We start from the raw sequence: 16,099 nt of genomic DNA, 5'->3' as shown, positions 1-16,099 counted from the left end.
GAGGAATAAAAAGTCAGTTAACCCTTTCTGTTATCTTTTGTGGACTGTAGCTTCTAAACAAACAATCTAAACAATCTTTGGAAAATGAGTAGTGGGCATATCCTCATTAATTATGATTCAAAATTGTTCTCAGGTCAGTGTTACATTCTCTACAGAACCACTAGTTGGTTATTTGCTTCGTTAACAGGAGTGTTCACACATATAGTAAAGAGTACATTCAATTTTTCTAAATGATTCATAACCAAAGTGCGTGTGAAAGTACATCGCAGTGCAACATACCTTAATTCTAACGTGTACAAATAATCCTGGTAATTTTTTAAAAATAATTCTATTTTGATTCTCCAGTATAGAAGGCTAAGACTTGATACATAACCGTATAACTGTCCCTCAAGCCTACTTTGCAGTATCCTCTTCCATCTGTGCCTTCTCCCTCACTGGAGTAAGCTGTCACTTGTAAAACCATCTCTTCAGTTCATCACTTTCATAGCACTAACTCAACAGAGTGATGCTTATTTCCCTTCTTATTAGATGAAGCAACCAGTCCTTCTCTTAATATACGTATGAATGAATGAATTCACAACTACAAGGGCTGCACTGTGGCATTGTCCCTCTTCTCATAGGCACACAGAAGTAAAATGCAGAGGAAAATGGGAATTGGCCTATATAATCCTTTGAGAAAACTGTTGATTTCAAAGGGAGCAGGACTGGGCTTCTAAGGATGTCAGGAAGTGCTACTGCCTGGTTGGCCTTTTGGTTTGTTCTGTGCTTTAACACATTGTTTAAGTAGGTGTCATTATCAGTCCCCAAGCAGGTACCATTGTGCCGTGAAGCTTATTAATATAGATGGCAATGGAATTCTAGATATATCAGTTGTTAAAAGAGGTGGTCACCTCAAGTAGCATGACCACAGAGGAAGAAAGAGAGAGAGAGAAAGAAAGATAGGAAGAAAGAAGGAACGAATGAAGGAATGAAGGAAAGAATGAAGGAAGGAAAGAACGAAGGAAGGAAAAGGAGATCTTTTAAGATCATTTTCATCTATATGTTACTTTGCTTGATGTAGTTCCCTGCCTCACATGTGACATCTGTGGTTAAGATGTTCTCATACATTTGGTATCACAGAATCATCGAACATTTTGGGTTGGAAGGGACCTCAAAACTCATCCAGTTCCAATCCCCCTGCCAGGGGCAGGGACACCTCCCACCAGACCAGGTTGCCCAAAGCCTCATCCAGCCTCGCCATGAACACCTCCAGGGATGGGGCATCCACAGCTTTTCTGGGCAACCTGTGCCAGTGCCTCACCACCCTCATAGGAAAGAATTTCTTCCTAATGTCTAACCTAAATCTGCCGTCTTTTGGTTTAAAGCCATTACCCTTTGTCCTATCCCTACACTCCCTGATCAAGAGTCCATCCCCAGCATTCCTGTAAGCCCCCTCTAGGTGCTGGAAGGCCACTGTCTCTGCAGAGCCTCCTCTTTTCCGGACTGAACATCCCCAACTCCCTCAGCCTGTCTTCATAGGAGAGGTGCTCCAGCCCTCTGATCATCTTTGTGGCTCTCTTCTGGACCTGCTCTAGCAAGTTCATGTATTTCTTATGCTGGGAGCCCCAGAGCTGGATGCTAACATTTAACTGCCTTCCTTTGCATTTTTACAATTAACTCCTAATACTAAAGCAGTTTCCATTTCAGGATTCCTCAGAAAGATGATTGAAAGGCAGTTTAATTGCACAGCTTTGCCAAGAAACTTGTTAGGTGATTGTTAGCTGTAGTAAGAGTTAATGCAAAGGTAATAGGAGATATCACAGGGACTAAGATCTTGCTGGCCATTAGCAGAGGTGATTTCAAAAAGCAAATGATAATTAGTATAGGTTTCACTGAACTAAGTTTCCATCTGCTGCTAGTCACTGGATCTTGAGCTGCTCTCCTTTGCTCTCCTATTAAAGATTTGCATGTATTTTCCTGGATTCTCGATGAAAAGAACACTTAGGGGGAAAGGGTATAAATCAACAAATAACAATGTAACCTGGAGAAATATAAATCTATGTAGATTAATCCACGTTTCCTAAATTGCATACTGGATTGTAATTCAATCAAAGGGTTGGGGTCTTGTGACGTTTATGAACATTTATGGATAGTACGAGCGCTCAGATTAAATGTCAAACCTGGTATTCAGTTTAGAATCACGTATTATTGTTGTTCATTAATATATAAAAACAACAATTATATCCACTAAAATCCTCAATTTAATTTTGCTGTAATCTGTCTCTGCTATGTCAGAGACATGTCTCTGCTATGTCAGTGTAGCCTCTCTGCCCCCTCAGATCATTTACAGAGCTCTGCCGAATTTCAGCTGAAACAGCCTCCTGTTTCACCATTTTTTCCCATCATGGCAGTGGCTCAGTTTGGCCTCCTTTGAACTGAGGGATTCTCTAGTAAATTATTGTCTTCATCTTCTGCTGGGATTAAATTCTAGTTTATATACAGAGCAGGTGTAGTGCATCCAGAAGAAGGGGTATGGCAATACTCTACGTCTCAGATTCAGTACACTGAGTAGGTGTCATATAAATCTGTGCCGTTTGCTGGTTCCGTGTTGGTAAAGGCTGAAAACGTTTTGAGGGAAGAGCAGTCAGGTTGGGATTATCTGAATCTGTCACCACTCTTCCCTGTTTAAGGTAGTTCATAACCTGCCTCCTTTTTGCCAGCAAAGGGGTTGAACGAATATCATTTCTCATCTTGGTAGTGCAATACATCTGAAAGAGCCTAAATCACTTTGCACAAATGAAGCAAAATCTCTGTCCTGATTTACTACTAAGAAGAAGGCACTGAAAGCAGGTTAACTCAAGCCACTTAGTGAAAAATTGCTAGAAGCAACAAAATGCCAATTGTAAAAATGACTTTGGCACCTCAAATGTTAATTTCGTTGAAAGTAAGTGCTACTTAAGCTAACAAAGGTAAAACATTCTGAAGTCCCCAGGTGGTTTACAGCCAGAATTTTGCTAACTTCCAATAGACTTTGATGTGAATGCCTAAGTCACCTTTGAAAATTGTATTTAGACTCATAAATCTATTACCTGCGTACATAAACTAGCTCAGATGACTGGATTTCACTATCTTAACTCCCGAAAGTAGAAATCCTTGAACATTTAGAAGACTAATTCTCATTAAAATTATGGGGAGATAGATTCCTAAATATCCTTAACGTTCAGGGCTTACTCATCTCTTAGTCTTTGTGATTTAAATGGCATGTATTCACATGGCAAAGAAAGAGAAAGTGGGCAGAATCTGGCCACAATGAAACAAGGGCAGATTTAAGATTAGCCCCTGGCTATCCTGTCCAATGGCCAAAACGGCTTCCAAGTAATAATGATTAATTAACACTGGGAATTGAATATGAAAAAGATCAGTGGATTCCTTTTCTCCGCCCCACCAAATAGAGCAATACTGGGTGGGAAAAAATGGCATAAGTAGAGACAGGTAATTATTCCGCTTATAACTTGGAGGACTGAGAAAAATGGTCAGCTTTCTTAGACTTCATTTTTTATCTATCATGTAATAGTATATCTTGAAGAAATCTACTGTGTTAATATAATGTAATTAGGTTACGTCCATCTCTAGTGACAAACAGTGCCATATGATGAAAAGTTCTGCTCATGGCTCCAACCAAGTCTGCAAGACTGCACAAGGCTGTGAGAACAGAACTTGGCCCACTTCTTTCCAGCATACGTGTGCTGCAGTTATCTAACCTGGAATGAATCATAGTTTCCTCAGACACATCTTGTTTTTCAAATACTTACATGGAAAGTTTTTATGTATTTTCTTTTGAACAAAACTTGTAATCAAGTGTCCAGACCAGTTGCGATCATTTAAAAAATTATGGTCTTTCAGTTCTGACGATTTGCCAGCTTCTAGTTTGCAGCTTCTAGTATATTCTGCCTGTCTAGAATTACCCTACAGTTTTAATTAGGTATGACAGTCTTGTTCATTCCTTACAGCAAATTCTATGGTAATGCTGGTGTAAGTCATTACTCAGCACCTCCAGAGTCTCAGGTCATAATTTGTAGAATTCTTTGGCATCCGTGTCATCAAAGTTGCTTGACGCTTTCCCTTAAGAGAACTTGTTTTATATTGCTTATAACACAGCCAAACTCTAACCACTAGGCTAAAATTTTCCATTCTGTGTTTTTTTCCCATGCTGGATGCCTCCTAGTTCTTTTTTTTTTCCTCTTGTCTTTTTTTTTTTTTTTTGATTTAAGCTCTGGAGCTCCAAGACACATTCTTTGGCTCAGACCTTTTGTCTCAGGTTCTGTTATGGTGCAGCTCAGTGTCCCAGCTGCCCAAAACCCTGAAAAAGTACTTCCCAACTACCAGCCATTGCAGTCCTTTGCATATAGTCTATTCCAGATGTGTCTGTGAGCCTCATATTTACATCTTCAGGAGCCATCTAAAATGCAAATAAGGGATAAGTGCTTAGCAAAGGATGCTTTTTTCTACCTGAACTTCCCTGTTAAAGTTTATCAGTTACGGATTCTTGAAAATAGCATAAATAGTGACCTGTTCTCTACCAGCCTGATCTTGACCATCTCATATCATCTTGGGGCACTTCAGCTCTTCAGTCTGGGCATCCTGTCATCTGTCTCATACAAATCTTTTTCAAATGTGGGAGTAATCAGTTTCCTCTCTTCTTTAAAGAGAAATTTTGCAGCTAAATAGGGCCTCTCAGGGTAGTCTATCCAACAAATGCTATAAATATCTTCTTTGCTGACCTGCAGTTTTGATGATTCTCTCTGCTCTTTGCTGTATTTCTTCTACTTTCCTGGGTAGATGACCAAACGCTAGATAAGCATTTATGCTTTCTCTCGTACTCTCGTCTACCATGCCTAGAATTCCTACAAATAATAGCTATAACTCAACAAATTTTCTACTTGCCTTCCTTCTTTCTCTCCTGTGACAGCTCCTCATTTTCCTTCACTATCTCAACTTAGGTTCGTACTTCTGTGAATATTTTTAATTGCTTTGAGTAATGAGCTAATCTCTCCCCGTACCTGGACAGGAAACAGTAGATGAGAGCCATGGCTTGAATTAAGTACTAGAGAGCACCGTATGGATCCTGGGGCTGTTATGCATCGTGCTCCTGGTCCCCAGACCAGCAGTCTTTCGGAGAACACTGTCTGGTCTGACTGCCTGAATTTATTTCTGCTTGGTGAAGGGAAGGCAGGACAGGACTGATTTGTAGCATAAAACACTTTGGGGGCATCTGCCTTTGTTTTCTTTGTCAAATAGGCGTGTATCTTCTTGTTACAATTCAAAGCTTTGATTCATTTTGTCCATTGCTTCATCCTATGTTAATATGTTTTGCACAATGTGTTGGCAGTATAGCTTAGTATTCCTTAGTAGACTTGGGAAACCAGACCTTTAGTCTACCAAAAGTTTGTAATCTTTTAGCCTTTCCGCTTTGATACATCCGTTTGTTGTGTTGGTTTTTTCTGAGGGGTCTCTGGGTAACAAATCTGTCAAGTCCAAAAGATACTGTGTTGACAGAAGGAACTAAGACAACACAATTTTTCTGTGCAGCTATCAGCTGTAATGTAAGCATCCTCAGCCCTAATAATATGCCTAACCCCTCTTCCGTGAAGGTCAGGATCAAGAAGGCGAGTTCTGTTTTAGAGGCCTATATCATCTGGCATGGCTGCTAAGAAGGATGCCATTCAAATCTGGCAGTGTTTTCATGATAAGAGCATTTGTCCATAGGAACCACAAGCCTATTTCATGGAGACTGTTGAACAGCCACCAGAGGATATTTAGTCTCTGCTGGCTTGGAATTATCACAGGACTGAAAAGCTCCTCAGCCATTAACAGTTTTCTCAGCTATATAGTTTTGGGGTCAGGTAATTTCAAAACTTCCAAAATGTATACATTTTGTGAATTTTAAACACTTTTTTTTCTCTCCTGTGGCAACTGCTACCATCTGTGAGTCTCCTCGATCCCTTTTTTATCTTGGTATCATTTAGAGTGTTTATTATAGCTTAATTTAATAATTTCTTCTTTTTTTCTCCCTTTTCTTTACAGATCACTCACGATCAGTTTGTGGCCTTCCTCCGAAGGAACCTTTCCTGTCTCTTCTGTAAGTATTTGTTACCAAACATTTTATACTTTTCATTAATACAAGTCACACATTTTGTTCAAGTTCCATTCAGGGCAGTAGAGAGAGCCCTTGTGAACTTCTCTGTTACTCCCTATGGCTACAAGAGTCAATACTGAGTTGTTATACTGGTGCAGCAGTCTAGAATTATAATGCAGCATCAGCTTATGGGACTCAGGCTTAGTTCAGTGACATTGTGTGATCAATTGATCTGGAATTGATATGTGCATTTCTGGAGGACTTCTGTTAAATCTGGGGATATATTTGTTGTGATGGGTATTGTGTTGTTGAACTCTGAGAATAAAGTGTCATATTCCGTACTGTGCAAGAGTTAAACAAGTGTAGGAATCAGTCAACTAGCATTTCAGCCCATCCCTTCTGATACCTGCCTTCGTGGCATGGAACCCTTCCTTACCCCAGTCCCGTGTGCTTTCCAACCTAATACCAACCTGCTCTTCTTATCTGGGTAAACTAAATATGCTGTATTCACCTTGACACCTAACAATATCAAAACCAAAAACCCATTAGTGGTTTCTTTGGAAAATATTAGGTAGGGTTCTTTTTTTGCCTGTTCTCCTTCACTTGGGTTTGGCTGCTGCTACGTAAGTTATCAGCACAGTGACTTTTTCACTGGAAAAAATACAGCATGAATCCAGATAATTGTGTTCTTAAGAACTAGAACAGGAAGAATTAAAAAATTAATCATTTGAGTTTTGCTTTTTCTTTTTTGGGGGGCAAAGGGGATGGAAATTTTGGGATAATTTGTTTGTTTTATTTCGTTTTTAATTTTGCCAGGCTCTAACCCATGATGCTTTTGTGTATTTAGAACAAAAGTTTACATTTTGCCTGGAGTCTTTAATGTGTATTGGCAGTGAAAACTACTGTTTTGTAACAATGAAGGTTTTTGTTGTGATATAAAGGGAAATATAGAACTACCACATCATAATATTTACTGAAGTAAAGATAGACCAAAGTTTTCCAAATGTCCACCAGCATTTTAAGCCACTGTTTTGGGGTGTTCAAGCTGGAGCTATTGCCAAAAATAATGAGGACTTCTAAATTTATGTTTAGAACTCCATGTCCAAATCTGTCTGGACTTTGTGTTACTTCAGATCTCCATTTTGCAATTTAAATTCATGTCTACTACATGTTCAGAAAGGAAAGTAGATGGCTGTTAAAGTGATGCCTGGAATTAAAATTATAAAAAAAAAAAGGCATAGCCCAGTAAGAAAAAATAGCATTTTTATATTTGGGAGAGAAATTAAACTGCAACTTTTAGTTCAAGTTGAGTTCTGTTTGTTGGAATTTTATTCAAAGGAATGCTGAAGTGCAAAGAGACATTCAGACTTTTTTCAGGTGCACGCTAAAACAAAGAGCTTTCTTTTGCTGATAGCAGAGCTAAAATATGTGACTTTAACATTTAAAGTTGACTCGGTACTTTTGCCATGCAGAAAGAAATGGCAGACTTGCTTCTCCCCCGCCCTACGGGCAAAAACATGAGATATGCTGCAGTGACTGCCAAAGGTGATATGACAATGCCAACTACCAAGGAGACGTATTTGAGCTGACCTCTCATGCCAGTGATCTCCCCATATTTCTTTCCATTCCCCTTTTCCTTTCATTATAAGGTGTCCCAAATCTGTAATTTACAACGTGCTGTTCCCGTTTTCCTCTGATATATTTGCTACAAATAAGTAGGAGTCTATGCGCGTGCATAGCTCCCTGTGGCAGTGTCAGGCCTGTGAGACGAGGGGAGCAGAGGCCCCCACAGAATACAACATGGCTTACGTCTAATGTGACATTTATTTGACTCAGAAAGGCAATTGATTAAAGTCCCATCAGACCTTTGCCATCATGTATTATGTATTTATCCAGCAGGGGCGGTTCATAACAGTCCCGGACAAATCCTATTATTTTTCTTGCAGAACTTCATAATATCGATAAAAAGTGTTAACGATACTCAGGGCCTCGAAATGCACACCTCTTGTGTTAACACTTCCTGTAGCAGCGGTGAAGCCGTTTGTGTCTGTGCAAGGACTGCAAGCCATCGACATTTGTACAAACTCACCAGTTTATTTATCCCTGCTCTGCTTTGGCAGCGTGAGGTAGCTGTGTGCAAGGCAGTTTTGATGGAAGCAACAAGCTAGCTTCATGCTGGATAGGCACGTGGAAACCCAGAGCCGAAATCCCTCTCTGACAGTGCTTTGCTGTGTGACCGTGAAGATGTTGTTTCCCTTTGTTTCTTGACCTGTAAAGCTAGAGTCACACACTTTCTTGCTTCTTTAAGTCAGGCTTATTCTATAGATAAGGGCTTTTTTGTGCTCCTCCATTCCCAACTCAGCCAGCTCCACAGGAGCCTCACATTATTTCAGGCATGCGTGTAAAGTTTGTATTGTTTGTACTGGCTCTCTTCTTTCTCTCTGTAAGGTAGATCCTTCAGGCCACTGATCTTTTAAGTTCTTTTGGGTAACAGAAAAAAAAAAAGTAGAATTGGGACATTTTCACGTTAGAAGCTGTTAATGGTACCTGTCAAGTATGTTTCTAATCTATAGATAATAATTGATTTGTTCTGCCCCTCTGCCTCAGTACCCATCGCTGGGCTTTCTTCTCATATCCCTACCCACTACTTGCTGATGATTCAGAGTCTTCCTCCTCCTCCTGCAGGTTATGTACGTGTCTGTCTGTCTATATGTCATCTGGATTTTGGAGGTGGAGGGATTTCATGTATCTCTCCCCCAGGCAATATTCCCACTTAAGAGGAATGCAATTAATCTCTGCTCCACTTGAATGTCTTCAGGAGTTTTGAGAGAAGCAGGTGGATTCTTTGTCAAAAATAGACCTTTTCATGGAATAAAGTCGTCTTACCAGTCTTGAGCCTTTCTGTCATATTGTCAACACCAAGTAACAGTGTTGACAATACTAAGGTGCTTTGCAGTAAGATAGTAGCTACCATAGGATAAATAGCTGCAGTGAGATGCTCTTTTTACTTCCAGAGCACTACCCATTCAGGTGGAAATCACACAATATTGAAGGATTATCTGCTGTTATCTTTGGGTAAGTACAAAGCAGAAACGCCCCAAAGTGATCCAGATACAAAGAAGTTGCGTGTTGTGTTAACCTGATTCCATGGACATCTGTTCATTTCCTTGATCTAACTGGGGTGTACTGAACTCCAGCATCATTCCAATTAGATTCTGCACTGATCCTGATCCTTGTGCTTTGACATCCTCTTAAAAAAAAAAAATAAATAAAGTGTCATTTATTCCTCAGCTTCATGAAGATATACTTGGTCAAGTAGTGATGACCTAAGGGAAGATGAGTAGCATCTTACTGATCTCATCATAGTTATGAGAACCATCCATCATATGATCAGTGATTTGTGTGTCAAAATACACCCAGCAATGTTCCAGGCTGCCAGTTGCCAGTTTCTGAAAGTACGTATTCACTTTATCAGACATGATGATGCTTAAATAGCCTTTGATATCTCTCTCTGTATATGTTCTTGCTGTTGGTACTTGTTCACCACCAAACTGTCATCTGGTAGCAATCCAAATCATCATCGTGAAATATCTACAAATAGCAGCATCTGAACCTCTTTACTTAGTGTTCATATTGTTTTGCAGATGAGGAACTTTAGAATAACAACTATGATTGCTACATCAGGAACAGGGAGGAGGCATCTTTTCTATTCTCAGGTTTCTTAAGAATTTCTCCATTACTTCAAAGGAGGATAATAACCTCCAGATCAAGCTTATTAATGAATCAAAAATGAACATTTGCAAAATGACAAAAAAAAAAAGTCTAGATGTACTAAGTCTTGTATTTACAACAGCTTTCAAGAGCTGTTTTCATTTTTCAAGAATTATCATATTTAATGTAATAAATTGACATACAAATTATCCAGAAGAATCAGTATATCCACTTACAAAAGTAAGGAGTTGGTTCAAAGGGGATTGTCACCTACACCGCAATTTAAAACAGGAAAGGGATAGTATTTTCCCAGCTATTGTATGTTTTCCTGAAGAAAAGGAATTCTCCATAAAAAGCAAACAACATGGGCAGAGACCCTCTATTTGGTGGTTGCAAATGAGAGAAATGGTAAAACAGAACAAAAATAGAAGTGGAGTAGAAATTATATTCTGAAGTGCTTATAGAAATCAAACTGTATAACTGAGAATCCACCCCTGGCTGAATATTCTTAAACAATTGCCAGGACTTCAAACTTAATTCTTTGTCTGAAGACATAACCATCAAATGGTCTTAAGCAATAGACTTGCATGAAAAAAATTATCTTCTTTAAAACAACTCTGATGAAGTTCATGTTTGTTTGTTTGTTTGTTGTTTGTTTGTTTTTGTTTGTTTTTCCCTAAAACATTTTTAATAAAATCAGACCAAATATCCAGAAAACCAGAGAAGTAGCTGGGGGAAAAAGGCCAAGTCTAATACCAGTTTTTCATTCAAGCATTAGTTTAACTGTTAATACTCAAATTATTTAACAAATAAAAATGGCTACCCACAGCTGTGAAGTTGATGTGAGGATTATGACAGAGGCATGTAAGCGACCTGCTTAGCCTTGCAATACCTACGAAATATCCACTGAGGTTGAATGAGGTTGAATTTGAGATTGGCCAGCATGACAGCTGGAAATATCATGCCTTTCTGCCATTATGCTTATTGGAGATTCTTTTGTTCTGGTTATTTTTCATCAAATTAGTGTAATATAATATACTGAGTGTTAGCTTTCTTTGAAATGTAAAAGGTTACAGCAGAAAAATTGGACATTATACTAGAAAATTCTGGAAGTACAGTATTTAGATTTAGCTAGAAAAAAAAAGAAAAGGACAAAGAAAATGCAATTGTCCAGTGCACTTTTTTTTTGTCTTACTCCACACTGGAATAATTCAGTATATTTGGATAGAAAAGACTACCTTGCTGAAGCAGTAGCAGCATTGCCTACAGCAGTTTGAACAACATCAACCATCCAAATATTGAGACAGTCCAGTTTGTTAGGTCTGAAATCACTGTGCAAAATGGCACGACTACAGAGTGTAGCAGAGCTTTTCAGAATATTCCCTTTGCAGTTATGGTAAATTATCTTCCAACTTGGGCAAGCATGTTGCTGTTCCACATTTATATCACCACGTCTCTCTTTTTTTCTGAAATGTACTGTCAGTCCTTCTCTAAAAAACTCTCTGATGCACTCAGCTTTAACGTCATGTTACATAAAATGTGCACGTACCTGTCTCCATAAAATGTACACACCAGATTTAATGTGAAAAAAAAAAAGTACTAAGAGAAAGTTGCACTGGAGGAGTGGTTATTATAAAGCCAGATAACCAGAAACAGATGGTTTCCCAAAAACCACCTCTTGATCAGAAGGTCATAAATCTGACTAGTGGGACTGACACTGAAATGCAAGTTCTCACAGAGGTCTAAATGCTGGACTAAGTCTCCACATTTATGCTAAACGTCCTACATATAGGGCACCATGATTGAAAATGTGCTTTAAAGAGCATCTCATCCATTTCCCTTTTCTTTCCGCCTCTCTCACTTAAAAAAAAGAAACGGAAGCCATCTGCTATATAGTTTACCTGTGTGCCATTACACAGATGTACATGTCAAAACATATGTGACCATTGATTAGTCCTCAGGATGTGCTTCATGAAGGCTGGTTTACCTCTTGGTGGGAATGGGAAATCTTAGACATAAAAGATTCATAGTGTATTAAGAAATAATGTTTTCTTCCTCTGAACTTCTTGCTCGCTGCTGCTTCCCTCCATCATTTTGGATAATATCATGCTGAATATAATTCATGAATAGAGCCCCCCAGGTAATATTTTCATTTCATGTGTTTGCATGCCCAAAATATTAGATTTTTGAACACAACCAGAAGAAAATGCTTTTGGATTTGAATAGATCTTGCTGACTTCTCTTCCATCAGATTGAGTTTAAATTTAATAGAATGGCTGTATCCGTTTTCTGAATGCTGTTTTCTAATGTTTTAACTTCTTAAGCATATGCTAAACAGCTTGATTGTCAGAGACAAAATTGGAATCCCAACTTCAAATAACATACAATTTAAAACTATTCATGCTTCAACCAATCACAAAAGTAAGGATCAGTTGCAACATTTGGACCTGGATATGTGTTTAAATTTCATATTCATCTGTCTTCGCTTATCCTTGATACTGGTAAAAGAGATTAATTGAATTTCACTTTTTGCAGTAAACTCCCTTTTAGATAAAAGACAAAAATTAATGTGTTACATTCTGAATGCTCTGCAATAAGCACTGAAGGGTGTGAAGGATACCTTTTATGTGTGATCGGCATATAACCAACCTCAAAGAATAATATATTTGACAAACTGTTTTTCAATTGTTGCGCTTAAATCCTTCAAGTTTGGTTATCAGTGTGAATTTCTTGCTGTGAATGTCCATGCATGCCTAGCATGATCTAGTTATGACACTAAGGAATAAAATTCTGCCACAGAAGACTAAAAGAAAAATGCAGCTTTTCCTCCAATGAACTTTAATGGAAAGGTAACAATTTTAGTCATTGAATTACCTGTAGACTGAGGCATGCCTCAGGGAAGATTGTCAAAAATCCTGTTTTTTTGTAAGCTTGTTGAAAATATGCTAGCAGATCATTTCTTTCAGAGCCTGCAAATTAACCTCATATTGGTACCTTCTACTGTGACATCTGTAGCACTGTCTTCACCTTACTTCCTGGCATGGCTATATTTTGTTGCATGTCATCTTGGTACTGAGTGTGCCATTGCAATATCGTAGCCTTGCTATGTTCTGGGTGTAACAATATTTTAAAAGCACGAAAGTGAAATGGATGCCTAATTCAACTGCACAAGTAAACTGCTCTGGCATTTTTGAGAGAGCTGTGGCATATTTGAACTTCCCAAAGGACAGAACCATAGAAATAACATGGAAACATTGAAGTTATTCTCCTGACAGGTGAATAAGGTCTAAATATTATTAATGAGCAATTCATTAAAACTGATTAATCCTTTTATGTCTGTTAAGCATACTCCTTCTTTTTCCTGCTTTATGATGTCCCCTCCTTTTATGAGGTGTTTCATAAAGAAAAATCACCCACTCCTCCCAAACCTATTAATTTAAAAAATACTATTATGTTTAACTAAAAATTATGGAAATATAGCCTTCACCTTGCTCAGTAATTCTTTTTTCAAAACTCCCCTTCAGGTAAGCATTTGCTCACTTTACAGTCCTTTTGCTAATCTTCATCTTAATTCATAATTTCCCTTGTGATACCATATCAAATGCTTTACTGATAGATTAAATTTACTGCACTTCCTTTGTCTGGATAATCAGTTATCTTATCAAAGAAAGTTATTGGGTTAGTCTAATACAGTCTATCTTTGGAAAACTCATGTTGTGTTTTATCCCATTTTCCATTTACCTCCATGTCTTTCATTCCTTTTTCCTCGAGTATTTGCTACACTCATGCTATTGAAGCTCATGATGTTACATCAGCATCAAACAGGTGTAAGTGAGATGCAAATCAGTTCCAATACACCGTAGCACAGCTTTGCAGAATCCTATTCATTCTGACACCTACAAAGTGTTAAGTTCTCATCTGGCACACAAATAAAATATCATTTATTATTTTTCATTGTCATTATAGCAAAGGGCAGGTGAGCTGATTTTGAGCCTTGGCTGGTGAATGTTCGCATGATTTGCAAAAGGGTTTCTAGAGATAGAATCAGAGACATCTACCTACACATGACAGTGCTTGGGCACTTGCATTAGCAAAACCTTAATGTATGTATCAGTAATGAAAATCTTAATTAAGACCGCTGCATCATTGTCCACGAACACTCTTTCTTTCTCTGGATGTGATGTCCTTTGTGTATTGCAGCATCTACCTGGTCCAGACAGACAGAGCCCTTGAAGAGTGTGTCTGGCAGATCTGATGATGATTATTAACAACTAGCAAATGGCAAACTCTTACCCGTATTTTGTCTCAATACTGAAGCTTAGAATAGCTTATGCAGGATAGTTTACTTATTTTATTTTATTGCTTTTTCCACTTCATTATCTTATTGGTTGGTTTCAGAATCCAGTAGCATTGATTAGAACTGAATTATGTAGCTTAGACTTGCCAAAATGTGCAGGCATCTATTTACCCAACAATATACCTTTTCCTTTAGAAACAATGCACTTGCCTAGGCCATGTTCTGTATACACAAAAAGTATGCTAATGTGATGTGAAGACAGATTTTAATCTCCGTAAATTCAGGAAATTTAGAGTTAAGGTTCCCACAGCAACCTTACCTCTGCCCCTTCCATACAATAGGGTCTTTCACTGCATGTTCCCTAGCTGCGGGTTTACCAAGGCAATATAGCACATAGAGAAGACAGTTTGATGGGTAGGAGCAGCTGAGTTTTTTCCCTGAAATTATATTACAGTGACATTTTGTTTGTTGAGCACTGTCTATGTTTGCAGTGGTTTGAAATACATTGAAAAGCCTCTCAATGTAATGGACATAAGAACAAGTTATAGATATATTGTTAAAAGCATGGATAGTGTAAAGTGAGGAAGGATGTATTCATGCACGTGTGCACACATTTCTGTCCATGAAAGCCATCAGAGTTGTATCTTTTCCTTTCAGATGAGTCAGGCTGTCTTCTCAGATTCACTGTAATGTCACTGACATTGATAGTTTCTCTGGACTCACACCTGCACAGTAGGAGAATATATGCAGGTACTGATGTTTACTTTGAATGAGAAACAGCTACTGAGCCCCTTCTTGGCTGTACAAATCACTTCAGCCCCATACAGAAACCTGCACATGCAGTGACTTTCCTTTTGCAGAAACGTTGCATAGAAAGAGTTACTGCAAACTAATAGGAGGATTCGTGCTAAGGCTATTGGTTTGTGCAAGGCAGAAAAGCCACATATGCCTTTACATCATCAAATGAGAAAATAGTTTTGCGAGCAAAACCCATGTAATGCAATAATCAATCAAACTGCAGCTCCTGTTTCAGCCACCATTAATATTCTCAGGACCAATATTTACTTCACTAAGACATCAAAAACTGAAATAGTTCAGGTGAAATGAAATGTTTAAGTAAATGACTGCTTGGTATCAAGTCATTGCACTTATATCTGGACAGAACGTAAGCAAAGAATCTTCTCCAGTCAGATTTGATGCCATTCTTTACCAAAATGCAAAGATGCAATAGTAAAACTGCAGAGGTATGCAATGGTAAATTGAATTCAGAGCATTTATGGAAAGCTATTGCCACTGCAGCGAGAGCCCGCATGTTGTAGATGAAGGGAAATGATACAGTTGTCCTTGTCCCACCATAAGTGAGAACTCCAAATTTTTTGGAGAGTAGATAACCCTAGGTCTGTACTGCTAGTTGAAGCACGATCTTGAGAGCAGAGGGAGCAGGAGCAGCCTGGAGGCATCAGCCAGCAGACAGGGCTGCCAAGCACGGAGCTCCAGCCATCGCCATTCACTCCAGCGAGAAGATCATGCCAGAGCTTTAGCAGTTCTCCTTGAGAGTGCGTATGTGTATACAACGTACACGATAGGCAGGACTGAGCCTAATCCCATTGTAAACAGTGTTCACCGGTCTTCTGTGTTGCATCTTGCTCAGATTGCAAGAATAGTGACTCTTTTTCTTCATTTGTTTGTGTGGGTTTTTTTGGTCAGTTACACAATTGAGAAGTTTCAGTGGTGTCTAAAGTTAGAAATCCGTAGCTTAGAGTCTGTGAGAATCTTTAAGAAAAGAAAGATGTTTTAATATGGTAATAACCTTGTTATTTCATAACCAAGTGGTTTCAAACATGGCAGCACTGCTACTTCTCTTTCAGGACTATGTACGTGTCAAGTTTGATGTTTTAAAACAAAGCTGTGTTATAATTATACAAGCGTGTTTAAGAAAAAAAAAGGTTTATGGAAAACTTAACAGCTGGAAACTG

The 16,099-nt window shown here is 38.5% G+C and overlaps 1 protein-coding gene across 1 annotated transcript in view; it reads left to right on the top strand.

The window, feature by feature from the left end:
• The window catches only part of LOC310892228 (uncharacterized protein), a 421,439-nt gene that overhangs the window by 334,129 nt on the left and 71,211 nt on the right, over positions 1 to 16,099 (top strand). The window contains exon 4 of the mRNA XM_083819691.1: positions 6,064 to 6,118. Coding sequence (XP_083675817.1) covers positions 6,064 to 6,118 — 55 coding nt within the window. The remainder of the gene's footprint in view (positions 1 to 6,063; positions 6,119 to 16,099) is intronic.

Source organism: Anser anser, assembly GCF_964211835.1.
Source record: "Anser anser genome assembly, chromosome: 1".
Classification (NCBI taxonomy): Eukaryota; Metazoa; Chordata; class Aves; order Anseriformes; family Anatidae; genus Anser; species Anser anser.
Note: the sequence above shows the minus strand (reverse complement) of the source record. Positions and strands in the feature narration are given on the sequence as shown.